At 37.4% G+C, this 27,299-nt stretch overlaps 1 protein-coding gene across 1 annotated transcript; it reads left to right on the top strand.

Annotated features, from left to right (window-relative positions):
* On the top strand, positions 1–27,299 carry LOC150082001 (phosducin-like protein 3). Its single transcript, XM_090379897.1, has 2 exons — positions 1–77; positions 25,494–27,299. Exon 2 carries the CDS (start codon positions 25,508–25,510, stop codon positions 26,171–26,173), a length of 666 nt encoding a protein of 221 aa, XP_090236023.1. The 5' UTR covers positions 1–77; positions 25,494–25,507; the 3' UTR covers positions 26,174–27,299.

Raw genomic sequence — 27,299 nt, 5'->3', positions numbered from 1 at the left:
GCGAAACGTGTGTAATTCTAATTACAGAAATAGGTGTGCAATATTATTGAAATAATAGAAACTAATCGTAGAAACAGGTATACAGTATTTTTATAGAAGAGTAGAATCTGTTTGAAAATTAAGTTAATACCATGCTTTTTTATATTTGAATTTTGCCAATAGTAATCGAATATTTTGGACACCACCTGTTCAGTGGGTTTTGTTGCACGTTTTACCCATTGAGGATTTCTAATTTTGTGTTGAGGGGGTGGCATCTTTAAAAAATTAAAAACAATTCTGGTTTGGTATAAATATTTTTAGGTGCTAATGCGGTATGGAAACCGACATACTATACGCCTATGCCTTACAACAAGAACTCACCAGGATTTTTCTTTGGGAGGGGCTTAGATTGCCTAGAGAAACCTTGCCCTAGAGAAAATTAGATTTTTTTCCTCTGGTTTTAAGTCTCTCTCTTCGGGAGGGGGATGAAGTTCGATAGAATCTCATTTGATGCACCCTAGCTTCACTAATCTATCAGGTGTTCCTAAACTTAAGTTTACGAAGCACTTGAAAACAGAAATTAGTTCCCAAATGTCTCATAAGTCTGAAATATTTGAGAACTAATTTATGATTCAGATTAGGCATTCATTTCTGACTTCAGATTAAGCTTTTGGAATGCATGAAGTAAAATGTTCACAGCTGAATGGATAGACGAAACATCTGAAACTCAAAGATTATTCCCAGGCAGTCTTAACGGAGTTAAACCAAAAGTCATAGTCATGACAAACATTAAAAGAAGCACTTCCCTTAGACAACTATTAATCATCTAATAAAGGTAATGTGCCTTTTCTAAAACTGATGCTATAACGTTGGCAGCTGATTGCTTCCTCTGAATTTCTTGTGGTGAGATTTTTCATATGCCATTCCATGGGACTTGTTTGCTATCTGAATCATGCTAGTAATCCAAGTTATATTAATGATTTCCAGTTAGCTAGAAAATTTTGCTAGAATTGTACAATTTGCACCCCACTTCCTCCCTCCCTTCTGGTTTGCATTCAAATTTTTAGTTGTCTGTTTCACTGAAATTATTTTCATGCTCAATTTCTTATGAACAGTATGATATACATGTTCATAGCATATGTTTGGTATCTGTACTATGTATTGTAAACCAGTCAGTTGATCTTCCAAAATCAGCTAATAAATAACAATGTTTTGTGTAGTTGACAGTCACAGGTCATCTAGACTGGGGTTCACCTTTGGTTACTCTGTGACTCCTTTTGAATTCAGTGACTGGTTCTTAGTGGAATTGTATAACTGAAATTCATTTTATAATGTCACAGTTGCATCCTTGCAGATTTGGTATTCTAGATAGTCCTTTCAAAAAAAAAAAAAAAATAGCATTTGATTACTGCATAGCTGCCGTTTTCTGTGAAATTATTGGTTTCTGAGTATAACTTTTTTAAACCTAAAATAATAATTTTTATTATTTATTATTTTCCGGCTTTCATGGTGGCTAGCACTCCAGACTATCATAATTTTTTAGTTGTGTGGGTTGTTTTTAATGTGTTTTTTTAAAAAAAATAATCTTACATTTTTGGTTGGTCAAAAAAAAGGTTAATTTATGTTATGCTGGCGTGTGCACCCTGTTCTGAAGATTTTCCAAACACAGGAGAACCCCCTAGTACTTTATACAGTGCATATGGGCCTCAGCCCTGGAGGCACATATAGGATCACTAGTTCTCCCACTGTTTGCAGTATATATTTGAATTGATTTGGAAAAGAGTGGGAGAACTAGTGATGTCAATTCAGAAGACCATCCCCCCTTTAATTGTCCAATGCTTCCTTAAATTTATTCAAGCTACTTACTTAAATTTATTCATTCCACTTACTTCAACGACGCAATAAGACTCGTGGCAGAGAAAAAAATGCATGGGATGCATATAAATTATCAGGCGACACAGAAGCCTATGATATATATAAGCTAGTCTGTAATCAAGTCACAAAGGAGGTTAGGCAGGCAAAGGCAGATTACGAGAAATCTTTGGCAAAAGGATGCTAAGGAAAACAGCAAGGATTTCTTTACTTATATAAACTCTAAATGGAAGGGGATGAATCTGATTGGTCCACTATTGATGGTTCGACTGTTGATAATACTGCTCAGATAGCAAACAAACTGAATCAGTATTTTGCATCTACATTCACACATGAGGAGTTAAAGGTTTGAAAATGCCACAAGGTTATCAAATTGTAACAGGGTGCTTAATGATTTTGTAATAACTGAGAACAAAGTGGGGGAGAAATTGTTGAAGTTAAACATAAGAAAGGCACGTGCGGTGGATGGGATCTATCCAGTTATATTAAAGGAGGCGGCAAAAGAAGTAAGCAAACCCTTAGCCATAATTATGAGAGCGTCCTTGGACTCAGGAGAGGTCCTCATGGACTGGAGATGTGTAAATGTGTCTCCAATTCACAAAGGGGGATCGAAGGGTGACACAAATAATTACAGACCAGTTAGTTTAACTTCTGTTCTGGGTAAAATAATGGAGTCACTGGTTAAAGATGCATTACAGGATCATCTAGACAAGACTGCAGTAATAATTCAGACACAGCATGGGTTTGTTAAGGGAAAATCTTGTCTGACAAATTTGATTGGTTATTATGATGTGGTTACAAAGGAACTGGATGCAAAAAATAATTTTGATATCATGTGCTTAGATTTCAGGAAAGCTTTTGACACTTGTGCATGGAAGACTACTGTATAAATTCGAGCAGAATGGTATTAAGGTTAAGTTGCTAAAATGGATTAAAGGATGGTTGAGTGGGAGAAGACAGAGGGTGGTAATCAATGGGTGCTGCTCTTCGTGGACTAATGTTATTAGTGGAGTCTCACAGGGTTCGTTGTTGGGTCCACTATTGTTTTCTATATTTATCGATGAAGGTATATCAGGCTTAATGTCTAAGTTTGCAGATGATATGAAGGTGGTAGGGTTGTTAATGACAATACATTACTGCAACAACAGGATCTAAAAAAGTTGGGCAGATGGGTTGACAGGAGGAAACCGAAGTTTAACATTGAAAAATGCAAAGTACTGCATATGGGTAGAAGTAACCCCAGAGAAACATACCAACTGTGTGGTACTACACTTAAGGAGGTAGAAAATGAAAAAGACCTTGGAGTAATTGTGCAGTCAGATATGAAGTTTTCTGAGCAATGCAGACAGGCTGCCAGGGCGGGTCATGGGGTGTTGTCAGTGATATGCAGGGATTTTGTTAGCATGGAAAAGGAGGTGCTTGTCCCTCTGTATAAGGCAATGGTCAGGCCACGCCTTGAGTACTGATGCAGGTCTGGAGGCCTCATTTTAGGAAGGATGTAGATTTGCTTGAGCTTGTACAGAGAAGGGCAACAAGATTGGTGAGGGGAATGAAGGGATCCTCTTACCAGGAGAGGCTTAAGTTCTGCAAATTGCAGCAGCTGGAGACTAGGCATCTGTGAGGTGATCTGATTGAGGTGTATAAGGCCTTGAATGGGTTGAGCATGCTGAATTCTGATGGGATTCTTCCACTTGTTCAGAAATTGAAATAGGACAGATGTAGAGTAGATGTGCGGAAATTTGCCTTTAGTCATCGGGTGGTTAATTGATGAAACGAACTTCCATCTGTTGTGGAAGTAGATAGGCTAAATAAATTTGAGGAACTGGACTAATATTTAGAGGGGATTGTTTTGTAATTTTTTTTTTTTTTTTTTTTTTTTGGCTGATGCTGCATAAACTCATTCTTGCATCACATGCCACTACTACTACTACAAGATGGAAGTTTGTTTCAACAATCAAACTAAACCTCTAATGGAAAGCAAATTTCTGCACATCTATCCTGCAACCATCCTTCCTTAGTTTAAATTTGTGCTCCCATATGTGTGTTGTCTGAGCAAGAGTATGGATGCCATCAACATTTAGCTTAATCAATCCATTTCATTAAAACGCCTCAATTAGAACTCTTTGCAGTTGGCTAGTTTCCAGACACTGTAAATTTCAGAACTGAAATCTTTCTGGATAAAAGTATCCTTTTGTTCCCACTCACTAATCTCATTGCTCTTCTCTTCTTCACCCCTTCCAACAGATCCACATCCTTCCTAAAAATGAGGTTTCTACAACTGTATATAATATGGAAGCGTGACCCTACCATTCCCTTATACAGCAGAATAATTATCTCCTTATCCCTGCTGCCAAAATTCCTGTATATCATTGGCAAAATCCTATGAGTTAGTTTAGCAGCCCATCTGCACTGCTCAGAAAACTTCATGTTTGACTGCACAATTATCTCCAAGTCTTTGTTCTTTGCTAACTTCAGTATAGCACTACAGTTTTGGTACTTTAATCTGGGATTACCACTATCCATATGCGATACCTTGCATTTATTGATGTTAAACTTCAGTTGCCAGTTCTCAGTATGTCTGCTAAATTTTTTCAGATCTTGTTGGAATGTCTTTTCCATATGTTACGTGGTGGAGTGCATTTGAAATTTCTACAGAGTGGGTATGTGTTGAGAAGAAAAATAATGCCAAAATTGAAAAAGAAAACCCAGTTGTTTTGCTTTTTTTTTTGATGCAGGGGAAGCAAAATTTGTAATATGCTTATGGCAAGTGAGATTAGATGTCAGGGTAATCCCTAATGGAGATATGTGATCTTGTCCAGAAATCCAAGTGTCATCGAAAAAAAAGCATAAGAGGAGTACTCCTGTTTACAAGAAATAAGGGAGGACTGAGTTTTAGATTTAATTTTAAGGATATTTAAGATATTAACTCTGAAAAGTAGGTTACATGTATATAGATGTTTAATTTCATATTATCTTTTATGTAATAAAATACAGGGTATAACATAATAAGGTCTGGGACAGTATTTGGGTTCTGTACAGTGGTACCAACTGATGGTGTTGCCGGCAGCGGATTCGGGGGACTTGCCTTGAGGGCTGCTGGGCTTTGCATACCAACTGGGAGGTGTTGTTGGGGGTTTGGGCCTGAATGGATGTCGGATGGACTGGTGAGACGTGTGGCAGAGAGGAGGGGTGCATGGGATGAATATGAATTAATGGGTGACGTAGGGGCCTGTGATGGATGTGGGCTGGTCTGTGACCGTGTCGCAGGGGAGATTGGGCGGGCGGGGGCATGTTGTGAGAAGTCCGTGGTGGACGATGCGGGGAAAAACGGAAAGGGGGTTCTTTGCCTGTGTGGGCTCTGGAGGGAGGGGGATGGGTCGGATTGGTCCACTGGATGTTGGTGGTTCGGCAGTTGAGGATCCTGCTCAGGTGGCTGACGGGCTGAGCGAGTATTTTGCATCTGCATTCACGCATGGGGAGTTGTTCTGGAGGGGGGAGTGCCGGGGGTGAGGTGGGCTCTGGCGGTGAGCTGGAGAGTCTTGTGATGGCTGAGAGGAGGGGGAGGGGTTGTTGATGATAGACATAGGGGGGGCACCTGGGGTGGATGGGATCTGTCCAGTTATATTAAAGGAAGTAAGCAGGCCCTTGGCCGTGGTTGTGGGAGCTTCTTTGGGCCCGGGGGAGGTGCCCATAGACTGGAGATGTGCGGGTGTGGCCCCGATTCGCAGGGGAGTGTCGGGGGCTGACACGGGTGGTTGTGGACCTGTGAGTTTGACTTCTGGTCCGGGAGAATTGATAGAGGCGCTGCGGGATTGTCTGGACAGGACTTCAGTTGTGGCTCGGACACAGCATGGTTTTGTTGGGGGAGGGTCTTGCTTGACCGGTTTGATTGGATACTATGATGCGGTCGCAGGGGGGCTGGATGCGGGGAGTGGCTTTGATGCTGTATGTTTGGATCTTGGAGGGGCTTTTGGTGCTGTTGCACATGGGGGACTGCTGCACAATTGGGAGCGGGGTGGCATTGGAGGCGGGTTGCCGCTGGGGATGGTTGGGGGGGAGGACGGAGAGTGGTGGTCGGTGGACGCTGCTCATTGTGGACTAATGTTATTAGTGGTGTCCCTCAGGGTTCAGTGTTAGGTCCATTATTGTTTTCTGTATTTATAAATGATATTGATGATGGTATATCAAGCTTAATGTCCAAGTTTGCAGACGATACAAAGGTTGGCAGGGTTGTTAAGGACACTACTGATGCTATGCTGCTGCAACAGGATCTAGAAAGGTTGAGCAGATGGGCTGAGAGGTGGCAAATGAAGTTTAACATTGATAAATGTAAAGTACTACGTATGGGAAACAGTAACCTCAGAGCAATGTATCAACTCTGTGGTACTACATTGACAGTGGTAGAGAATGAAAAGGCCCTGGGGGTAATTGTGCAGGCAGATATGAAGTTCTCTGGGCAGTGCAGACGGGCTGTAAGAGTAGCTCATGGTGTCTTGTCAATGATATACAGGAATTTTTCTAGCAGGGATAAGGAGGTGATTATTCCTTTGTATAAGGCAATGGTCAGGCCACACCTTTAGTACTGTATACAGGTCTGGAGGCCTCATTTCAAGAAGGATGTAGAGCTGCTGGAACGAGTACAGAGAAGGGCAACAAGATTAGTGAATGGAACAAAGGGTTGCTTTTATGAAGAAAGGCTTAAGTTTTTCAAATTACAGTGTCTGGAGACTAGGCACCGGCGAGGTGATCTGATAGAGGTGTATAAAGCCTTGAATGGTTTGAGCATGCTCAATGCCGATGGGATTCTTCTTCTTGCTGAGAATAATCACCTGAGAGGGCATAAATTCATATTGAGGAAAGACAGATGTAGGATAGATGTGCGGAAGTTTGTGTTTAGCCAGCAGGTAGTTGGTTGGTGGAACATACTTCCATCCCTTGTTATGGAAGTTGATAGCCTAAATAAATTTAAGGCTGAGCTGGACAGGTATTTCGAACGAATGGATGGGTGAAATAGGAGTGGTTTTTTGGCTGATGCTGCTTAAGCTTGCTTTCTTGCATGATATGCATCTACTAATGCTAATGCTAATATAGGCTTTGGATCGCTTTCCTGAGTTGGGATATTTTCTTCACTTAGAATCTGCCAGTTTTTCCCGGTTTACATTGTCATATGCTTTTTCATAATCAATAAAGAGCAGAAATGTTGGTAGATTGAATTCTCTTCTTTTCTCCAAAATTTGTTGTAGTGAGAAAATGGCATCTATTGTGCTTCCCCCTTTTCTGAACCCAAATTGTTCTTCTATGAATTGTTCACTGTATTTATTAAGTTTATTCTTTAGTATATTAGAGTATAGCTTTGCAGCAGTTGACAGCAGTGTTATCCCTCTGTAGTTGTTAGGGTTATTTCTGGAGCCTTTTTTGTGTAAATTGATTACTATTCCTGTTTCCCAATCTTTGGGTATCTGTTACTTATGCCCTATATCAGGTGAGTATGGGCTTGACAAACCCAGGGTCCTGAGCTGGATATCATCATTCTTCTCTTTCTTGGTGATGCCTTTCTACTTTTCTCTCTCTCTCACACACAGGGGGTGGTAACTCGGGAATTTTTTTTTTTTGGCTGGTGCAGCATAAGCCTCAGGCTTCCTTGTACCATATGGCTAATAATAATAATAATAAAGGTTTACTGCTTAGAACATTTGTTTATTCTGACCAAAATAATAGTGAACACAATTAAATTTGCTGCAGAGCATTTGTCACCCTTCAAGTTGTGTGCGACTTGAAACGTGTGGTCACTCCTGTGTAACTTTATTGACATTTGTAAATGTCAGTCAAGTTACAGACAGGAGTGACCACAGGTTTGGGGACCACTTTTTTTTTTTTTTTTTATTTCCAAAACAAAAACAATTCTAAGATTTTAAACAAAAAAACTTGTTAAATACATTCTGTTTTTGATATTAATATTAATGTTAATTGTGGTAAATGATGCAATAAAGCAATTTTATACAGCATCAGCATAAAAAAAATTCTCATTTTACCTATCAGTTCCCTCGAATAGTTTGTTTAGTTCTTCTTTGAATTTATTCAAGCTATCCACTTCCACCACATCAAATGGAAGTTTGTTCTTGCAATCATCCATCCATTGGATGGTTGATTGCAAGTAATATTGAAATAATGATTTCAATTATTTCAATATTATTGAATTATTATGCACATGAGGAGGCATAAATTCAAGTTGAGGAGGTTGTGGAATAGATGTGTGGAAAGTTTGCCTTTAGCCAGTGAGTAGTTGATTGCTGGAACAAACTTCCATCTGCTGTTGAGGAAGTTGATAGCTTAAATAAATTTCTGAAATCATATACTTGGACTTCTGGAAGGCTTTTGATACTGTTGCACATAAAAGACTGCTGTGCAAACTGAGCAATGTGGCATTAAGCAGGTTGCTGCTGTGCAAACTGAGCAATGTGGCATTAAGCAGGTTACTGCTGTGGATAAAAGGATGGTTAAATGGAAGAAGATAGAATGGTTATCAATGGGCACTGCTCTTTGTGGACTAAACTTATTAGTGGAGTGTTTCAGAGTTCAGTGCTGGTCCATTATTGTTTTCAATATTTATCAATATTGATGAAGGCATGTCAACTTAATGTCTAAGTTTTCAGATGATACAAAGGTCGGCAGGGTGTTTAACAGCAGTCATCATTGTGAGCTACTGCAAAAAGATCTAGGAAAACTGGGTCAATGGGCTAAGAAATGGCAGTTGAAATTTTAACATTGATAAATGCAAGGTACAGTAAATGGGGTAGCAGTAACTTTTCTTTTTTAACAGAGTAAATTATCAACTGTGTGGTATTACACTCAGATTATTGGAGAGTGAAAAAGATCTGGATGTAATTGTACAGTCAGACATGAAATTCTCTGAGCAGTGCAGACATGCTGCCAGGACAGCTAATGGTTTTTTGTCAATGATATACAGAAATGTTGCTAACAGGGATAAGTAAGTGATTATCCCTTTGTGTAAGACCATGGTTAGTTGCATCTTTTTTTTACTGTATACAGGTCTGGAGGCCTCACTTTAGGTAATGGTGCTCTTACCTCTTGCAATTCACAGAACTAAAGCCTTTTGTTTTCATTTCTGTGAATTGCAGACACCTGCTGGGAGATCAGACTGAGGTGTTATAGCCCTGAATGGATTGAGTAAGCTGAATGTTAATGGTATTCTTCCACTTGCTGAGACTATGTACATGAGGGGACATTAATTCAATTTGAAGAATGGTTGTAGGATAGATGTGTGGAAGCTTGCCTTCAGCCAGCAGGTGGTTGGTTGTTGGAACAGGCTTCTATCCATTGTTGTGGAAGTGGAGAGTTGAATAAATTCAAGGAAGAACTAGACAAATTCTTGCAGGGTACAGATGAACTTTTTTTTTTTTTTGCTGATGATATATAGGCTTTCTTTCTTATACCATTTGTCATTACTACTACTACTTTGTGCAGTTACCTACCAGAATATCAGATAATCCTAACAACACACCTAACTCTCTTGATCTTTTCTTCATCAACATCCCTTCAAAGTACATAGTCAGTGTTAGTGATTTTCTAGGTACTTCAGATCACAACATGGTGATGGTATCATCACCAACAGAGCCTCTCTCTTAACAGGTATTCTCAGCCTCATTTGATGAACTTGACAAATCACCTCCTACCATACCAAACACTCCACTCAAGGCTTCATGGTCTCCCAATGGAAGGTTGTTAGAAAAATTCTGAACAGTTGTGATGCCAAGGAAGCTCCTGGTCCTGATGGCTTTTCTCCACTTGTTACCAAAACTTGTGCCTGTTTTGTGTGGTCTTTTTACACTTTCTTATTCCACTGGCGTGTTCATTCTACATGGAAATTTGCTCACATTGAACTAATTCCTAAAAAGGGTTGCAAATCATTCCCTTCCAGTTATCATCCCATTACTCATACGCTATCTCAATCTTCCATCTGATTAATGATTGCTGATATGTATTCTATCATTGTCAATCCACTGATGGCTTAGTGGTTTATGTTACTCATCTTTGGACAAATTTGGTGAAAAACTTTGAAACGCAAGCAGTTGCTCTTCCTGACATTTCTAAGGCCTTTGATCGTATTTGGCATGAAGGTCTTCTTAACAAGCTCCCATTTTATGGATTTCCACCTGGTTTTTTGTAGTTGGGTGGCCAGTTTTCTCTCTAATCACTTACTGGATAATGGTAGATGGCACTCTGTCTTCTTACTTCTCAGCTAATGCTGGTGTCCCCCAACTTCAGTTCTTTCTCCCACTGTTTTCTTTTTGCATATTAATAACTTTCTTCTCTTGACTGGAAATCGTGTTTATAGTTTTGCTGATGGTAGTACACTACATTCCACCTTCCCATTTCAGAAACCTTGCCATGTGCAAACAGCTTTATCTTCCTGGTTATCATCACAAGGCCTTAAATACTGATCTCCAGTTAATTTTCTGGTGGGGCAGAGAAAACAGTTTCTGCCAGTCCTTTTATTATTTTTATTATTATTATCCATTTATTTCACAAAAGGAACCACTGCAGGACACTAAGTGCCAGAAGGGTGCTAATTACACAGCAGGGTATGAGATACTATGGGCAGTGGGTTACATATACTGAACATGTAGTCTCGTCCCAAAATATTATATACACATTTATATTTAATATATATTTATGCATTAATAATTCTGGATATACATTATGTTAATCCTATATCTACAAATCAGCAATTTCATATGTAAATTATAAATTTACACTACTGTTAATTAAAGGCATATTTTTTCAGTCAATAGCTTACCAAATATTATTTTCCTTAAAGTAGAAGTTTGTTTTATAATACATGAAACACAGTTTTATTTAGTCGCAACTCTTTAGTATGTTGTCACAGTTCACTTCTATTTGGAATACGTTCTGCATGGTCTTTGGCATAGAATGGCATCCCACGTCTGTTCTTAAATTGCAGAATTATTTGTAGATGGAAAGTTGCTTGATCTCTTACAGCTGATTCATATTTCGGTGAGTCTATAAAAATTCTGGAAGATCTCTTTCCAGTATTTTTCAGCATCTATCTGCAGAGAGTTAAATATTTTTACTGTATTTGATGGGAAGAATCTTTGCAGGTGACCCAGATTGTTGAGGATTGGACGAAGTGGGAAGTTTTCTCCTCCAAATGTCTAGCTATGGTATATGGTTTGGCTAAAACACTATCCCAGACAGGCATGTACAATCTGCCTGTGAGCATTTGTGCAAGAGTGTGTATATTCCTCTGTAGGGTGTGATGTTAAGGTTTGAGTAGAGAATGGCCCTTGAGATAGTAAAGGGGTGGCCAGCAACTCTGTTGAGTTATCTCAAAAGCCAGTACTCAATCCCAAGGACGGCAGTATAATACAAATCAGTTGCAGAGGATCAAATTTGAGAGGCATACATTGAACTCGGAAGGACACACTTTTAAAAGTACTTGGTCGCTAGATGAGGGTCTCCAATTTCTACAAGCTCATGTCTAGTAGTCCATAAAGCAGCATATATTTTTGTCATCATGTGAGTGAAGTGTTAAGCAAAGGTGAGTCTGTCATCCCTTAAGACCCAGGTTCAAGTGCGAGTGCACTTTTGTCATACTAGACCCGTTCACAAAGATAGAGATTTGATTTTTCTCCTGTTTGTTAGTTACGGTCATTTGGGCAGACTTCTGTGCATTATTAATACAGAGCCCAATGCCATCTAGATAGATCTCAAATTTCGAGATTTTGCTATTTGCCATCCCGCAATACCTTCTGCTGATTAGTGATCTTGATGTGATGAAGAATTTCACATCATCAGCATACGTTATAAAATTGCAGTTCCAAGCAATAAATGGCCATTTCCAGAGTGGCCATTTCTTGCTTGGTGCTTAACACTAAGTTGTCTTTGTTTGAGCAGGGCTCTTATTATGCTGAACAAATTTCCTCTTATATCAAAATAATTCCTTAAAATCCCAATGAGCGCTGAAATTGATATGCTGTCATAGGCTACAGAAATATCCAAAAAAATAATATCCATTTGTTTTTTCCCATTTAGTGTTTTTTGCATGCAAAAAAGGGTTTCCAGTAAGTTCCCTGAAATGACTGAGTGTAAATGTGGCGGTCTATGGCTGAAGCAGTGTTGATTGATAATAGGAAGCAATGCTTTTTCAAATCCTTCTGTAGGGTACAATTAACAGAAATTGGTTGGTAAAACTTAGTTAATTTTGGGTTTCTAATCTTTGGTATTGGGGTTACAATGTATTTTTTCCAAAACTTGTGGGAACACTATATATTTTATGATTTCCTGATAGATGTGTAGTAATATATCTAATATAAATGGACTACTTATTTTAAGTATGAACATTGGAAATTTATCTGGCCGAACAGTTGCCTTATTGGGCATATCGTTGATTGCCTTCATTGCACTCTCTTTGGTGATTTGAATTTCTCACAAAGGAGGTCATGTTGGATTCTCTGCGTTTGAATCCTTTCCCATGCTTAAATCTTTCAGGGGGTCAAATTATTTTGTCCTATTTTTAGTTGTCTCAATCTGATTTGATCCTGGGGGATTACCAAAAGTGCTATTAGCCCATTCTTTGAAAATGTATTCAGTCATATGCTCCGTGCTATTTCTGTTGATAGTAATCCTTTTTGCTTGTTTTAATTGGTTATGAACAATATTGCAGTATGCTTGCCTTTTTAATACAGTAGACTCTCGATTTTCCCGGGTAGATGATAAAAAAAGTTCCCGGATAATCGATTTCCCGGTTAATCCAAAAATACATTTAGTCCCTGACATACGTAAGAGTTATGTTCCAGGACTTCTTACGTAAGTCGAGTAACTAACTCGGAAATGACTAATAAAATATTGCTACTATATTATTAGCTATGTGGTGCAAGGAAGCCTGAGGCTTATGCTGCACCAGCTGTGTGTGTGAGAGAGAGAGAGAGAGAGAGAGAGAGAGAGAGAGAGAGAGAGAGAGAGAGAGAGAGAGAGAGAGAGAGAGAAAGAGAAAGAAAGGCAATCACCAAGAGAAGAATGATGATATCCAGCTCAGGATCCCTGATATGCCAAAATTGCAAAAACCACATGATATCCTCAGAAGAATGAAGAAAAACAGTTATATATTTTTAATTAGTTCAATTAAAAACTATCTGGGGACAGCAGTGAAGCAGCCAGAGTGACTCATAAGAAAAGAAAACACGAAGAAAAAAAGCATGTTACTGTACAGCGAAAACTGATTTGTATTTCGTAGCCTTGGTTATTATAGTTAACTTCATTGGTGCCGATCGCTTCACCGCTTCTCGCATTGTATTTCTACTTTATTATTGTGTTCACCGTTGCCACTGACAAATCTGAATTCCGTGCATTACTTGTTAATGTTTGGCCATTTTCATATATCCTTATTATTCTAATTTTGTAATCTAAATCGATTGCTTTCCTTTTCTTGGTAGATTTACTAGTAGCACTGTCACTTAGGGCGGAAACACAGTATTATCACTTCATGAGACTTCACTTGTATACATGTCTAGCATCAAATGCGGGGGAGCTATGTTTAACAATTAGTGTATTGCTAATCACAACTGTGGAGAGCACCGTTGTGATTGGCTGTTTTCACAAGATAACACGTTGGGCTTCAAGGCCGAATGACATTGTCAGGGAGTCAGATTTTTCTGTTCAAACAAAAATTTCGTTAGGTGTGACAAGAGTAAAATGGAGGAAATACTAATATAAAATTAAATTAGAAGTAAATAATCTGTTTTGAGCGCACAAGTTGAGATGACGAACAAGTCGATCATTTCAATTTGAACAACTCATACATAACAATTTCTTACAAGTTCAATTTTTGTAGTAGTATCTTGCAGTATTTAAACTTTCCTTAAACATACAACTAATTTTTTTCTTAGCACTGATTGAATTTCGAAATTGCGTATTTTTCCCTTAATTGGATTATATAGGAAATTAAATTCTTCTTTATTTATCCATAAGCAGTGGTGAGCTATAGTGGGCTCACAAGAGCCCATTGTTATTTACCTTGAAAATTTGCGAGCCCATTGTTGGGATGATCATTTATTTTACAAATGAAATCCTGGATGCAATTATTGAATATCCAGCGCCGAAACTACGGTGGGGCGAGCTGGGCCCCATTACCAGTATTTTAATGGGCAATCGATCAGTTAAGTATTTTAAAATTGCTTCATTTTTGATTTAATTTTTAAAATTCCTCTTGGTAATTACATTTAAAATACAGAAGTTTCCGTTGAACGAAGAAAATTTCCATGTAACGAACAGTTAGGAGAGACAACTTTGTATGCATTGTTCTTCCCTCTGGCCTTTAGGCAATTTAGGTAATTAGAAAGTGCGAATTAAGGGTGAAAGGTACTGTTTCACAATGTTAGTGGTGTCCGTAAAACCTATGCAGTTCCATACCGAGAAGTCGCACAAGCCAATATGCTTTCCATAGCCAGTCAGCGGATTAAGAAGATTCCCGACATGGATAATAGCCTCTGGTCAAGCTGTGTTGTGGTTCCCCTTACTCCGACAAACGGGCGTATGTTTTTCAGAGAAGTGAGTGATCCACGCCTTCCAGTAAATTTCTCCTGTCTATGTTTGCATGGTCACAGTAGCTGAATATCCGTGTGATTCCGACATTTTGCACAATATTCGAAGAACTAATGACAGTAGCAATGTAGGGGGAGGATTAAGGCAACTAAGATATTATATAAACTTTACGAAGATGAAATGTTAGCAGATTTTGAAATTTCGTCGAAGCTTTTACTGTGTAGAAAATATTCTAAAATATAATGGCAGAGGGGTAATAATTAAAAAAAAAAAAAAAAAAACTGTATGCATTATATTACCCACAGAGTAGTACTCTGGGATATCACCAATCTCCAAAAAAAAAAACCACTGCAAATTAAAGATGATTGCTAAAGAACTTGATGTGGAAACTATAAAGATCGTTCGTGTGTTCTGGCTGCTCATCGTAGCCAGAACACACGAACGATCTTTATAGTTTCCACATCAAGTTCTTTAGCAATCATCTTTGTAGCTTGCGGACGGTAATTGCGGGTTAAGGGAATTATCCTGTGTTGTGCAAACATTTTGAATCAGAAGTTAAATATTCCGGATTATTAAATCGACTTTTAAATCCGGAATTTCTTAAACATTTAGCACTAATTATCAGCATCCTGCAGGAGCTCACTTACCTTTCAGAAGCTTTACAGATTCACTATGGTAAAAGCAGATAAATTAATTATTCGAACTATCAATGTTATTGCTAATTTGAAAAATTCTGAAGGAAATTATGAAGCTAAAATTGAGAGCATGTTGAAGTGGAAAGAATTTGAAGGAATTGAAAGTAAGAACAGTAAAATTACCTCGTGACAAGTTATTAAATGCATTGTTTTATTCTTAAAGGATAAGTTATTAATGCAACAGAGTGATTTTAAATTAAATAAAGAAAATAATGATACCACTGAAAGAAATTTTAAATATATGCAACCAGAAATCTTGGAATATGAAAGAACTTTCGTCTTGGTGTCAAGATGGTGAAAATTGAATAAGAAATTTGTTTTCTGATAAAATATGAAATAAAAATTAATGATTTTAGAGATTTTGTCGAAGACAATTTATCTTTAAAATCGAGTGAAATTCCCTTTTCAATTAAGAAAGCCAGAAATATCTTTGAAACCATTGCGATTAGCAATGCTGAAGCTGTGTGAGCTTTCAGCGTAATAAATAATATTGTGTGAATAAATAAATGAATGAATAATATTGTGACAATTAAACACGTTGAAGATTATGATGACCATACATCGAAAACAAATATTAATAAAGAAGTAAATTGCATAAGGCAAATTTTTAGAATAAATTTTTCTTGAATATTTGTGTAATAATTTTTTTCATGTAATCTGTGATTTTTGTGTACCTTTTCTAGAATAGTTTGTTTTTTTATGTAATATTTGTTTTTATATTCTACAATGTTTTGTGATATAGGAAATATTTTCATGTTATTTTTTATTCGCAATATTAAAATTTTATTATGAAAAAAATTTATCCATTATATTTCCCTAGTTGTAAAAAAAAGAATAAAAAAGTTGCGTGTCTGCTGAGTATGTAGATGGTTTTATGTGAAACATGGTTCACATTTCTTTTAGATATTTTGATTTGTATATATTGATTACGAAACAAAGGAGATTTTATATTGTAAATATTTTATTGATCATTCACAAATTTCCATAATTTCTGGAAGACAATATATGTAGTGTGCATAGTGTTAGGGTCAGGCACCACCTGTGGTTTCCCACATCTGCACCATATGTTCGCTGTGAAAGAATACGGTAGTACTGTAAATGCCAGAAAAGCGTTGTGTGTTGTATATGACATATTGCATTAGGTTCTGTTGAGTGTCCAGGCATTTGGCCGCTGGGCCCCTGGTGGGACTCCATGTTGCCCGCACACACACACACCACTAGGAGGTAGCTAGGCTGCCCATTATTCTCTGGCTTGTCTCCGCCAGTTTCACCAGATCTTCCTGGACGGAGACAAAAAAAAAAAAAGGTAGAGTCGGGGAAGTACAGAGTGTGCGCAAGAAAGGAGGGTATAGCTAGAAATATGGAGGATGTAGGCGAAGGAATCCTCCAGGTTATCAGTGGAGCAATAAGCACCATCAAGTGAAAGGGGAACCCGGGAAGGAGGATAAATAAGACACAGCAAGAGAGCTGTGTGTAAGTTGCCACTGAGGAATCAGGTGGCCTGTATGCCAGTTAGGTAAGGATCAGATGTTTGGGTTGTTTCTATTTTGTGTTGGCTTGTGAAGAGGGCTTGTGCAAACTTGGTAAACTTTTAACTAAAGTAAGAGAAGTATACTTCCTACTGCAACGTGTCTAAATATCGAGGCACCTAACAATGGAATGTTAGCTGAACAGCTGCGTATGCGAAAATGCGAGACAAAATAAGAAATTGTTGACAAATCTTTGTATTGTTGCAGTCATATGACAAATACTTGCAATCATACTGCAGTAGTAACTGAAGGAAGTATGATTGTGACGTCATACTATTCAAAAATTCCAAATTAGGACTCGAGATATCGTACTGGTCACGAAAAATGCATCACGAGCTCTAATCATACTACTAGTGAGTGCTCCACACAGACTAGTGGTCTGAGCGTGGGAAGCGCCTCTGGCAGACACCTCGAATGACGTCACTTCCGTGACCGATCAGATTTACTCAGTAGGTATCTCCCCCCCCCCCCAAAAGATGTTTCACATCAAAAAAGTCGGCAAAAGTGTGAGCCCATTGTTAAAATATTCACAGCTCACCACTGAGCATAAGTACACCTTGAAACAATTTTCATCTTCTAAGTCCTGCAATGAATGGTGGAATTCGCCTTTTTCTGTTCTCTTCCAGTTGATGTCATGTATCCATTGCATACTCTTTTGTTTTCTCGACTATAAGAAAAGCGCATGCATTTTCTAAATCTTCTTCAAAATCTGAAGAGGAGGATGAACTGTGGCAATTCATTTCGCTTCAGCTTTCCTCCAAGAGAATGACACATATACAACATTACAGGTTGCCAGACGTACCCCTTTTGGAAGTATAATAAAATTTCCAAGATACCTCTTTTTTTTAACATTTGAAAAAAGCAGAAATCATAAAACACCCTGTTGAGATGATTATTTAAGAAGAAAGAATTAACTGACGATAAAGTTTTTGTTGAAATGCACCCTTAATTAATGACTCAAATACGACATTCTGTCCTATTTACAAAGAGGGTTGTAGAATATTCATATTATGCTTACTTTGTAACCTTTTACATTCTACTTGACTTCTTTTATTTCGTTGTAATGGTTTAAGGCTCAGGCAACAAACTTTTTTTATTTAAAATTCCCAATATCAATATCGATTTGCTGTATGAAGAATATGTTCTGTTGAAATCATTCCGTAGAAATATTGAGACAAAAGATCTCAAAAATACCAAAGATGTTTGGATAAAAATTTTAAATGCGTATGAAGTACGTAATACAGAAAAAAATATTAATTTTTTTTTTTGCTTTGCCTCACTCAAATGCAATGAGTGAGGGAGTATTTAGCTCAATGTTTAATGCATGGAAAAAGGTAGAAATAAATTAGACCTAAAGAATGTTGAAGGAGAACTGTTGCAGAAAAACCAATCACAATATGTCATTCAAAGAATTTTACGCATTATGTATTAAAAAATGAAAAACTGTTAAAGAAAATTCGCTCAAGTGAAAAGTATTGCTAGGTAAATATTTTCTTTTTGATAAGATAAATCAGGTTTATTGAATGTGTATTGTAAACAATTGTGTAAAACATTTGATGTTAATATTTATAAAAGTTTCCTTTAGTGTTGTTTATAACTTTTGCAGTAAAATTTTCCGAATTAAAGCATGGGCTATAATTCGGTTTATTTTATTTAAATTTGACTAATTTTGCATTCCACGAACGTGTAAAAATCAACAAAATAAAGAAATAAAATGGTTGTTATTAAAATTGTTTGGTTTTCTTAAGATATAATGTGAGTACCCCTAAATGTGGAATGAATACCCCAAACATAAGCATGAAGAGCTCGAGATCAAATTTTTAATCTGGCCACCCTACGTTACAGTGTTCTCCGACCGACTTCGCAGTTTACATTAAACAGGGACCACAGAGTACTACTCTGGGACATGACAAGATTCACGTGACATGATAATAGTGTGTTTTTGCCCTTATTCTCTTAGTCGGCACCATGATAACAGTCAAAATTAAATTTTCTGAAAAGAACTTCACAGGGTTAAGGTGAAACTCACTATTACATCCCACGTGAGTTTACATTTTACTAAAGCAAAGCACATTTCTGGAGGTTATTGCCATAAGCAATAAAAATAATTTGCACTTTCCGGGTTACTGGGCTTTTCTGTTAGTGAAATTCGTTGTAAACAGGTAGTAAACTCGATCTTATTGCATTTGCAATAATACCGATAGCTGGAATTCTGTGCGTTTTTATGTTATGGTGAAATTTTTAGTAATATAAAAAAATATATAAATAGCGTAACATATGTCCGGAACTACATACTGTAGTTGGGGACTTACTGTATCGAAAAATGTTCAGCAACTTACGTAAAAAATATGGCGATGGATAAAAAAGAAAAAACTTACCACGCACTACTTGCGTGTCCAATACGCGAGTAGTGCATATTGGACACGCATTTATTTTTTACGATGTAAATCTAATAGCTTCCCTTTATTTTTTACAAGGTTGCTTACGGTTTGGTCACCAACATTGGATGCACATTATCCCCTCCAATGGCTAAACAGGTCTGACAGCAGTAAAACGCTCGATATAAGTGTGTCTATAAGATTCTGTGGTAACAAATCCCGTCCTTCCACCCATGCAAACATTAATTCACCAAGTGACCAAGGAGTTGTGCTTCAGCATGCAATGCGACATCCAAGGGCATCCCACTCGGATTTAAGTCTGGTGATTGTGTTGGCTGTGGCAGCTGTTGGATATCTTCAATTTCAAGATATTCCTCTCCCACTTCAACTCTATATGCAGTGGCATTGTCATGCATGAAAAGAAAATCTGGGCCAACAATACTCCTAAAAAAGCTTCACGTAGGATTCAAGGCTCTGTTCTCGATACCTCTGCGCAGTTATAGTACCCCTATCAAAAACACGAGGAGTGCAGCTGTTGAACATTATCCCACCCCACATGAAAACGGTGCCTCTACCATAAATGACCCGTTCTCTGATGTTGGAGGGATGGTACTACATTCCTTGTCGTCTCCAGATGGAATCTATAATCTGTTTGTAGGCTAAAATGGGACTACTCAGAGAACAGAACTGTATCCCATTTGTCATTTCTCCAAGTCACGTATTCACGGCACCAGTTTCAATAAGCTCTGCGAAGATTTGGGGTTAATGGGATACAAACCACTGGCTTCCTTGTGTAGAGGCCACCTGGATCGAGCCTTCTTAATACAGTCTAGTTGTAAATATTTTCACCTGTGGTCGCAGAAAAATTCAAGAGACAGTTGATGACAGGACATCATAGGGTTCCATGTTGCTGTTAGAGCCAGATAGCAGTCTGCTTTGTTGATGTAGCCCTCAGCCAACCTTGGCCAGCTTTTCTTGTAATGGTTTCTGTCTCCTGAAACTACTTCCACAGTGCCTAAACGACACTGCAGGACACATTAAGCCAACGTACCACCTCTGACTGCAACTCTTGCACTGCTTCTATTGGAATGAGCAGCAGCTTGGAAAACAAGATGCAGGGTATTTCAGAGACTGCTGGGAGTCATTTCAGTACACGTAAACATGGGTTATGTTAGGGTAGCTAAGAATAGGAACAGGTACATGTATACACCAGTGCTAGGAGTTCGATAAATAAATTTGATGAATTTGAGGTATTGCTCAAAACATCAAAGGCAGATATTGTTGGGATATCAGAGACGTGGTGTCACACAGATATAAGGAATGCAGAACTAGAATTTGGGGAGTACAGTGTGTACAGAAAGGACAGACAGGATAGGACGGGAATAGGGGTTATGCTATTAGTTAAGAAACACAAAATCCAAAGAAGTGAAGCCAGTCGACATCGCTGGGCAGTGCAGTGTAGAGTCAGTTTGTTGTGACATACGCATTGGGAGATCAAAATCGTGCTATAGGCCTAATGACTCTGATGAGTATAATAAGAAATACAGAGAAATAGAACGGGCCAGTAAATCAGAGAGTCTTATAATGGGGGATTTTAATTTCCCAGATATTGACTGGAATTTGGGGGCTGGTCACTCACGCACTAGCAAGGCTTTTGTGGATTTATTGAATGATTGTTTTCTACATCAGCATGTTCGTGAGGCAACTAGAGGGAGTAATACTCTTGATCTGATTATCAGTAGTGATTCTTCTGCATTAAGAATCTGCAGATAAAGGAACCACTAGGTGGCAGTGATCACAGTGTGCTGAAATGGGATTTATTCAAAGTGGTAACTCCCATCAGGGGTAAAGGGAAGGGTTTTTGCTTTCGTAAAGGCGGCTACAATGGTCTGAGACAGTATTTAAATTCTATACAGTGGGACCAACTGATGATGTTACCAACAGCAAATTCAAAATGGAAAGCATTCAAAGAACTTATCTTGGAAGCTACTAGGCTTTACATACCAACTAAGAAATATTGTTCAAGGTTTAGGCCTAAATGGATGTCAGATGAACTAATTAGACATATGGCAGAGAAAAAAAAAATGCATGGGATACATATAAATTAATGGGTGACATGGAAGCCTATGATAGATATAAGCTGGTCTGTAACCAAGTCACAAAGGAGATTAGGCAGGCAAAGGCAGATTATGAGAAATCCTTGGCAAAAGATGCAAAGAAAAACAGAAAAGAGTTCTTTACCTATGTAAACTCTAGAAGGAAAGGGATGAATCAGATTGGTCCACTGGATATTGATGGTTCAACAGTTGAGGATCCTGCTCAGGTGGCTAACAAACTGAATGAGTATTTTGCATCTATATTCACACAAGAGGAGTCCTTCAGGAAGGGGAATGCCAGAGGTGAAGTAAACTCTGGCAGTGAGCTAGATGATTTTGTAATAACTGAGAGGAAAGTAGAGGAGAAATTGTTGAGGATAAACATAAAAAAGGCACCTGGGGTGGATGGTCTCTATCCAGTTATATTAAAGGAGGCAGCAAAGGAAGTAAGCCATAATTATGAGAGCTTCTTTGGACTCAGGGGAGGTACCCACAGACTGGAGATGTGCAAATGTGACCCGAATTCACAAAGGAGGATCAAAGGCTGACACAAGTAATTATAGACCTGTGAGTTTAACTTCTGTTCCAGGAAAATTAATGGAGGCACTGGTTAAACAAGCACTGCAGGATCATCTAGACAAGATTTCAGTTATAGCTCGGACACAGCATGGTTTTGTTAAGGGAAAGTCTTGCCTGACCAATTTGATTGGATACTATGATGCAGTCACAAAAGAACTGGATGCAGGGAATAATTTTGATATTATATATTTGGATCTTAGAAAGGCTTTTGATACTGTTGCACATGGAAGACTGCTGCAAAAATTGGAGCAGTGTGGCATTGGAGGCAAATTGCTGCTATGGATAAAGGGGTGGTTGAGGGGGAGAACACAGAGTGGTAATCAATGGACATTGCTAATCGTGGACTAATGTTATTAGTGGAGTCCCTGAGGGTTCAGTGTTGGGTCCATTATTGTTTTCTGTATTTATAAATGATATTGATGATGGTATATGAAGCTTAATGTCCAAGTTTGCAGACGATATGAAGGTTGGCAGGGTTGTTAAGGACACTACTGACACTATGCTGCTGCAACAGGATCTGGAAAGGTTGAGCAGAGGCTGAGAGGTGGCAAATGAAGTTTAACATCGACAAATGTAAAGTACGTACTACATGTGGGAAACTGTAAGCCCAGAGCAACGTATCAACTCTGTGGTACTACTGACAGTGGTAGAGAATGAAAATGACCTGGGGGTAATTGTACAGGCAGATATGAAGTTTTCTGAGCAGTGCAGATGGACTGCAAGAGTAGCTCATTGTGTCTTGTCAATGATCTACAGAAATTTTTCTAGCAGTGATAAGCAGGTGATTATTCCCATGTATAATGCAATGGTCAGGCCACACCTAGTACTGTATACAGGTCTGGAGGCCTCATTTCAAGAAGGATGTAGATCTGCTGGAACGAGTACAGAGAAGGGCAACAAGATTAGTGAATTGAACAAAGGGTTGCTCTTACAAAGAACAGCTTAAGTTTTGCAAATTATAGTATCTGGAGACTAGGCACCGGCGACGTGATCTGATAGAGGTGTATAAAGCCTTGAATGGTTTGAGCATGCTCAACGGCGATGGGATTCTTCCTCTTGCTTAGAATAATCACCTGAGAGGGCATAAATTCAAATTGAGGAAAGATGTAGGATAGATGTGCGGAAATTTGCCTTTAGCCAGCAGGTAGTTGGTTGGTGGAACAGACTTCCATCCCTTGTTGTGGAAGTTGATAGCCTAAATAAATTTAAGGCTCAGCTGGACAGGTATTTCGAATGAATGGAGGGGTGAAATGGGAGTGGTTTTTTTTTTTTTTTTTGATGATGCTGCATAAGCTTGCTTTCTTGCATCATATGCCTCTGCTAATGCTAACTCTCCAACTTCAAATTATCCAACAGCCTGCCATCTCAAATCATCTAAATGAAGATTACTTGCCATCCTGGGTACTGGAGCTATAGCTATCCCACTGAGCAAACCAAAAAATGGGAGTGAAGTGGTGTGGTTGCAACTCATGTTTTTATAGGTATGAATAATTTGAATAATGTGTGGCTCTGTAATGTGGTAGATTGATGCCTATTATATCAAATATTCACCAGGATGCCTATTATATCAAATATTCACTTCAGTGTCCTTCAACAACACTTCACAATAAAATATTAATGAAAAACATTGTTATGTTAATTTTGTTGAGAAGTGTAATAAGGCAACAAGTTTCAGTAATATCTTTTTTAATTACAGATCCTCAAGTCAACAAAGTTGTGGAAACGAGGAAAGATGGACAATATCAGTCACTTTGTAGGTATCCATTATTTGGGGAAAAGGGACTAACACCAAAGGCAGTTCATGAGGTTTGGTTACATCATTAGGGAAGGATGCCTCATTCTATTCCATAGTTAAGAAATCGGCAGCAGAAGTTAAATGAGGGAGGGAGAGCCTGGAAGATGATATATGCTGTGGAAGACCTTCAATCTCCATTACTCCAAATGTTGATGACAGTGTGCATGATCTGGCAATGAGTGATTGACCAGACAGTTTGATACATTGCCAGTGTCTTGGGTATCTTATCTTGAACATGTATACCATAATAATGGATTTTCTCACTGAAAAAAAAAGTATCAGCACAGTGGGTCCCAAAGTTGACAGCAGATTAAAAAACACACAGGAGATGTCAATTCAAGTGAATAATTGCATTGTTTTCAAGAAGATCCAGCAAATTCCTTGCAAGGTTTGTAACAATGGATGAGATCTGTGTCCAAAACTTTCAGCCAGGGATAAAGGAGATGTCCAAACAGTTCAAACACAGCTCTTTTCCTACTCCAAAGAAAGCCAAGTTGATTCCTTGTACTGGCAAGGTGATGGTATCAGTTTTTTTGGGATGCTAATGGAGTGTTAGTGGATTACCTTCTGAAAGGCCAGAAGTAAGTCACAAGGGCAAACTATGCAGACCTTGTGAAGCTTTTTGCATGATAACATCAAAAATAAACACAGAGGTAAACTTAGCAAAGGGGTCTTGTTCCACCAGGACAACATGTCTGCTTACAAGTGTCATTGCCATGGCTGCATTGCATGGTGTATTCTTGAAATCTTGGATCATCCCTCATATTTACCAGATCTAGCATCATCAGACTTTCACTTATTTCCTAATTTTAAAAAAATACATTGAAAACAAAAAAATGGCTTGCATCCATTTTCCCACTGACAGTGACATCGTTGTTGCAGTGGATGCATTCCTGGAGGCCCAAGAAAGAACCATTTTCGCTGTTGGAATCACTGCATTTCAACATCAGTGGCAAAAGTGTATCAACTCCAAAGGGACTGTGTTGAAAAGTAACATGTTACAAGCCTCCTCAGATAAACCCTTCATACTCAGGCCCTTGTATGTATTGAAAATATAGTTATGTCATAATCAATGTACTGAACGTGATATAACTGTATTTATCATGATCAGTATACTGTAACAAAGATATGATCTATCCAAAAAAAAATTGAAATCTCAGTTATATTGGGGTATTCATTTTATGTTAATGAATATGCTGTCTGTGACGTATATAGTCATACTGCATAATGCTTAAAAAAGTGATACACAAATATATCTTGTGATGATTAATACGTTAAGCTGGAATTTATGCTTTTGAATGAGGTAGGGAAGATGCCTGAGAAACTCTTCCCCATGTATGAAGAAGGCTGGACAGGTTTGCTTGATAGTGAAAAGCATTTTTTGGTACTGATGGCATTATGCATCATGAATTTGTTCCATATTCATAATTGGTACTTTTACAAAGGGTTCCTCGTGTTTCCTTCTGTATGCACAAGTTTTTTTTTTTTAATAATAATATACCCCTGCTTCCCATCCTCTATACTCTTCACAAGGAGATGCCTTCATAAGGGAATGCAGCAAAATATAATTTTTTTAATTACATCTGGAAACTTGAATAGCATCCATAAGCAACTTTAGCCTAATAAATTATTTAATTATTGAAAACAGACACCACAAAAAAAGTTCACTGAATGTTGCCATTTATAATATACATTTTCTTATTTTTTATTTTTATTATTAAGTTATTTATTTTATTATAATTATATTATATTTTATTATAATATAACTGGGGGTGTTTTTGCACTATATGGCTAATACTAACAGTTTTTAGAATAGGTGTTATTTACAATTACTATAATATTTAAAATTTAATATCTTTCTTGTAACATAAGTATTGTGTACACTTCATTGCTGTGGAATGTGGCTGTTCTGTTGTCAGTAAAGTGTAATAATATAATACTGCAAACTGATTTTTATTTTTTTTCTCTTTTCCATCTCCTATTTATAGAAATATAACACATTATGGCAGATGTACAAGCAACATTAGAGGGCCAAATTCTGGAAGCAACCAAGATTCTTGAGACCCAAGTTGACTCTCAACTAGAAAAGCTAGAGAATATGGGTGAGGATGATTTTGAAATTTTGCGAGAAAAACGTAGAGAGGCTTTAAAGAAACAATATGCCCTTAAGCAGAAATGTCTTTCCAGAGGTCATGGTGAGTATTCAGAACTTACTGACGAGAAAGAATTTTTTGAGGCATCTAAAGATAATGATGAAAATGTTGTATGCCATTTTTACCGTGATTCTACCCCTCGGTGTAAAATTGTAGATAAGCATTTGGCTATTTTGGCTAAGAGTCATTGGGAAACTAGATTTTGTAAAATTAATGCAGAGAGATCACCTTTCTTAACCAACAGGCTTAAAATAAAAGTCCTTCCAACTATAGTGCTTATCAAAGGAGCAAAAGTAAAAGACTACATTGTTGGATTTGATGACCTTGGTGGAACAGATGAATTTTCTACTGAGATGTTGGAATGGAGAATTGCTCAGTCTGGAGTTATTCATTATAATGGTGACCTTCTTGTTCCACCTGGAAAACATATCAGTAGTAAAGGAAAGAATCCATTGCTGGGATATCAGAAGAAGACAATCAGAGATAGAGGGGATGAGGAAAGTGATGAAGACTGAAGTGAAATGGTTCGGTGCAGTGCTTGTATATATGAGAATAATTACATTCAATCACCCTGCTATCTTTTTGTTACAGAGGACTTTTTTTTTTTTTTTTAACAGCTTCATAGTTCAAAATATTCCATTTATAATCCCATTGTACCTTTTATTAATGCATTTTGTTACTTTGAATGTGTATTTCTATTTATTAAAATTCATTTGATTTTTAAATATAACATTATTCATAAGATGTGTAGAAGAGAAGATTAATTAAAAACTACATGGGTATATTTGTCAAGAAAGCTATGTTATTAACTTTTTTGTATATTTGTAAGAATGAATGAAACTTCAGATATTAAATTATCAGTAATAAATATGAATATAACAAATGAATGTATGTATATTAACTATTTCTCTTCTTAGCATACTGTTTAAGACACAGGATGTAACCTTCTGTGATGAATTATAAAAGAAATTTGCACATCTGTTGAAAGGATAATCTTTGAGCCTACTTATAGATGTTAAATGAATAGCATGCCCCACATGTTTCCAGTTTTTAAAATTAGAAAGATGGGTGTTTAGGCAGAGAGCCAGTACATTTGCAAGATTTGTGATTGGTTTAAGTGTTAATTGTGACCTAAGGCAATTCTTTTGACCAAAGTTTTTGACCAGAATTGCTGATATAGCTAATTTTTACAGATCTGTTCAAGTTGAGTATATACAGATTTAAGTAAAATGTAAAAAAAAAAAAAAAAATCAAAAATATGGCAACTGAAAAAAAATTATTTATATATTAATTATATGCAAATGTTTTAAGGTTTATTTATTCATTTTATTTTTCGTTATTATTTTTATATGTATTTGTTTTCAGTATGTTACCCATATACATGGCTTTATATTTTTTAATATTTATTTAAATATTAAAAGTATTTAATGTAATTTAATTTTGAACTCATATTTTGGGCATGTATGGAACTAGAGCATTGATGTGGCCTTTTTGACATGTATATGAGACCTTCATCTGTTGATATCCAGACTCCTTCCATCTTATGCACTCTCACAAGCACAAAAAAGGATATAGTAACCCTAGAATTTATGGACCAATAGGGAAAAGGTGTCCATTAAATTGAAAGTTACTTTTTGAGGC

Source organism: Mastigoproctus giganteus, chromosome 8 (assembly GCF_048544385.1).
Source record: "Mastigoproctus giganteus isolate SK-2022 chromosome 8, ASM4854438v1, whole genome shotgun sequence".
NCBI classification, from domain to species: Eukaryota; Metazoa; Arthropoda; class Arachnida; order Uropygi; family Thelyphonidae; genus Mastigoproctus; species Mastigoproctus giganteus.
This window is presented reverse-complemented; position numbering and strand designations above follow the sequence as displayed.

What these genes read in the sequence shown, in the direction of transcription:
- LOC150082001 (XM_090379897.1), top strand. Translation starts at nt 25,508, where the DNA reads ATGGCAGATGTACAAGCAACATTAGAGGGCCAAATTCTGGAAGCAACC.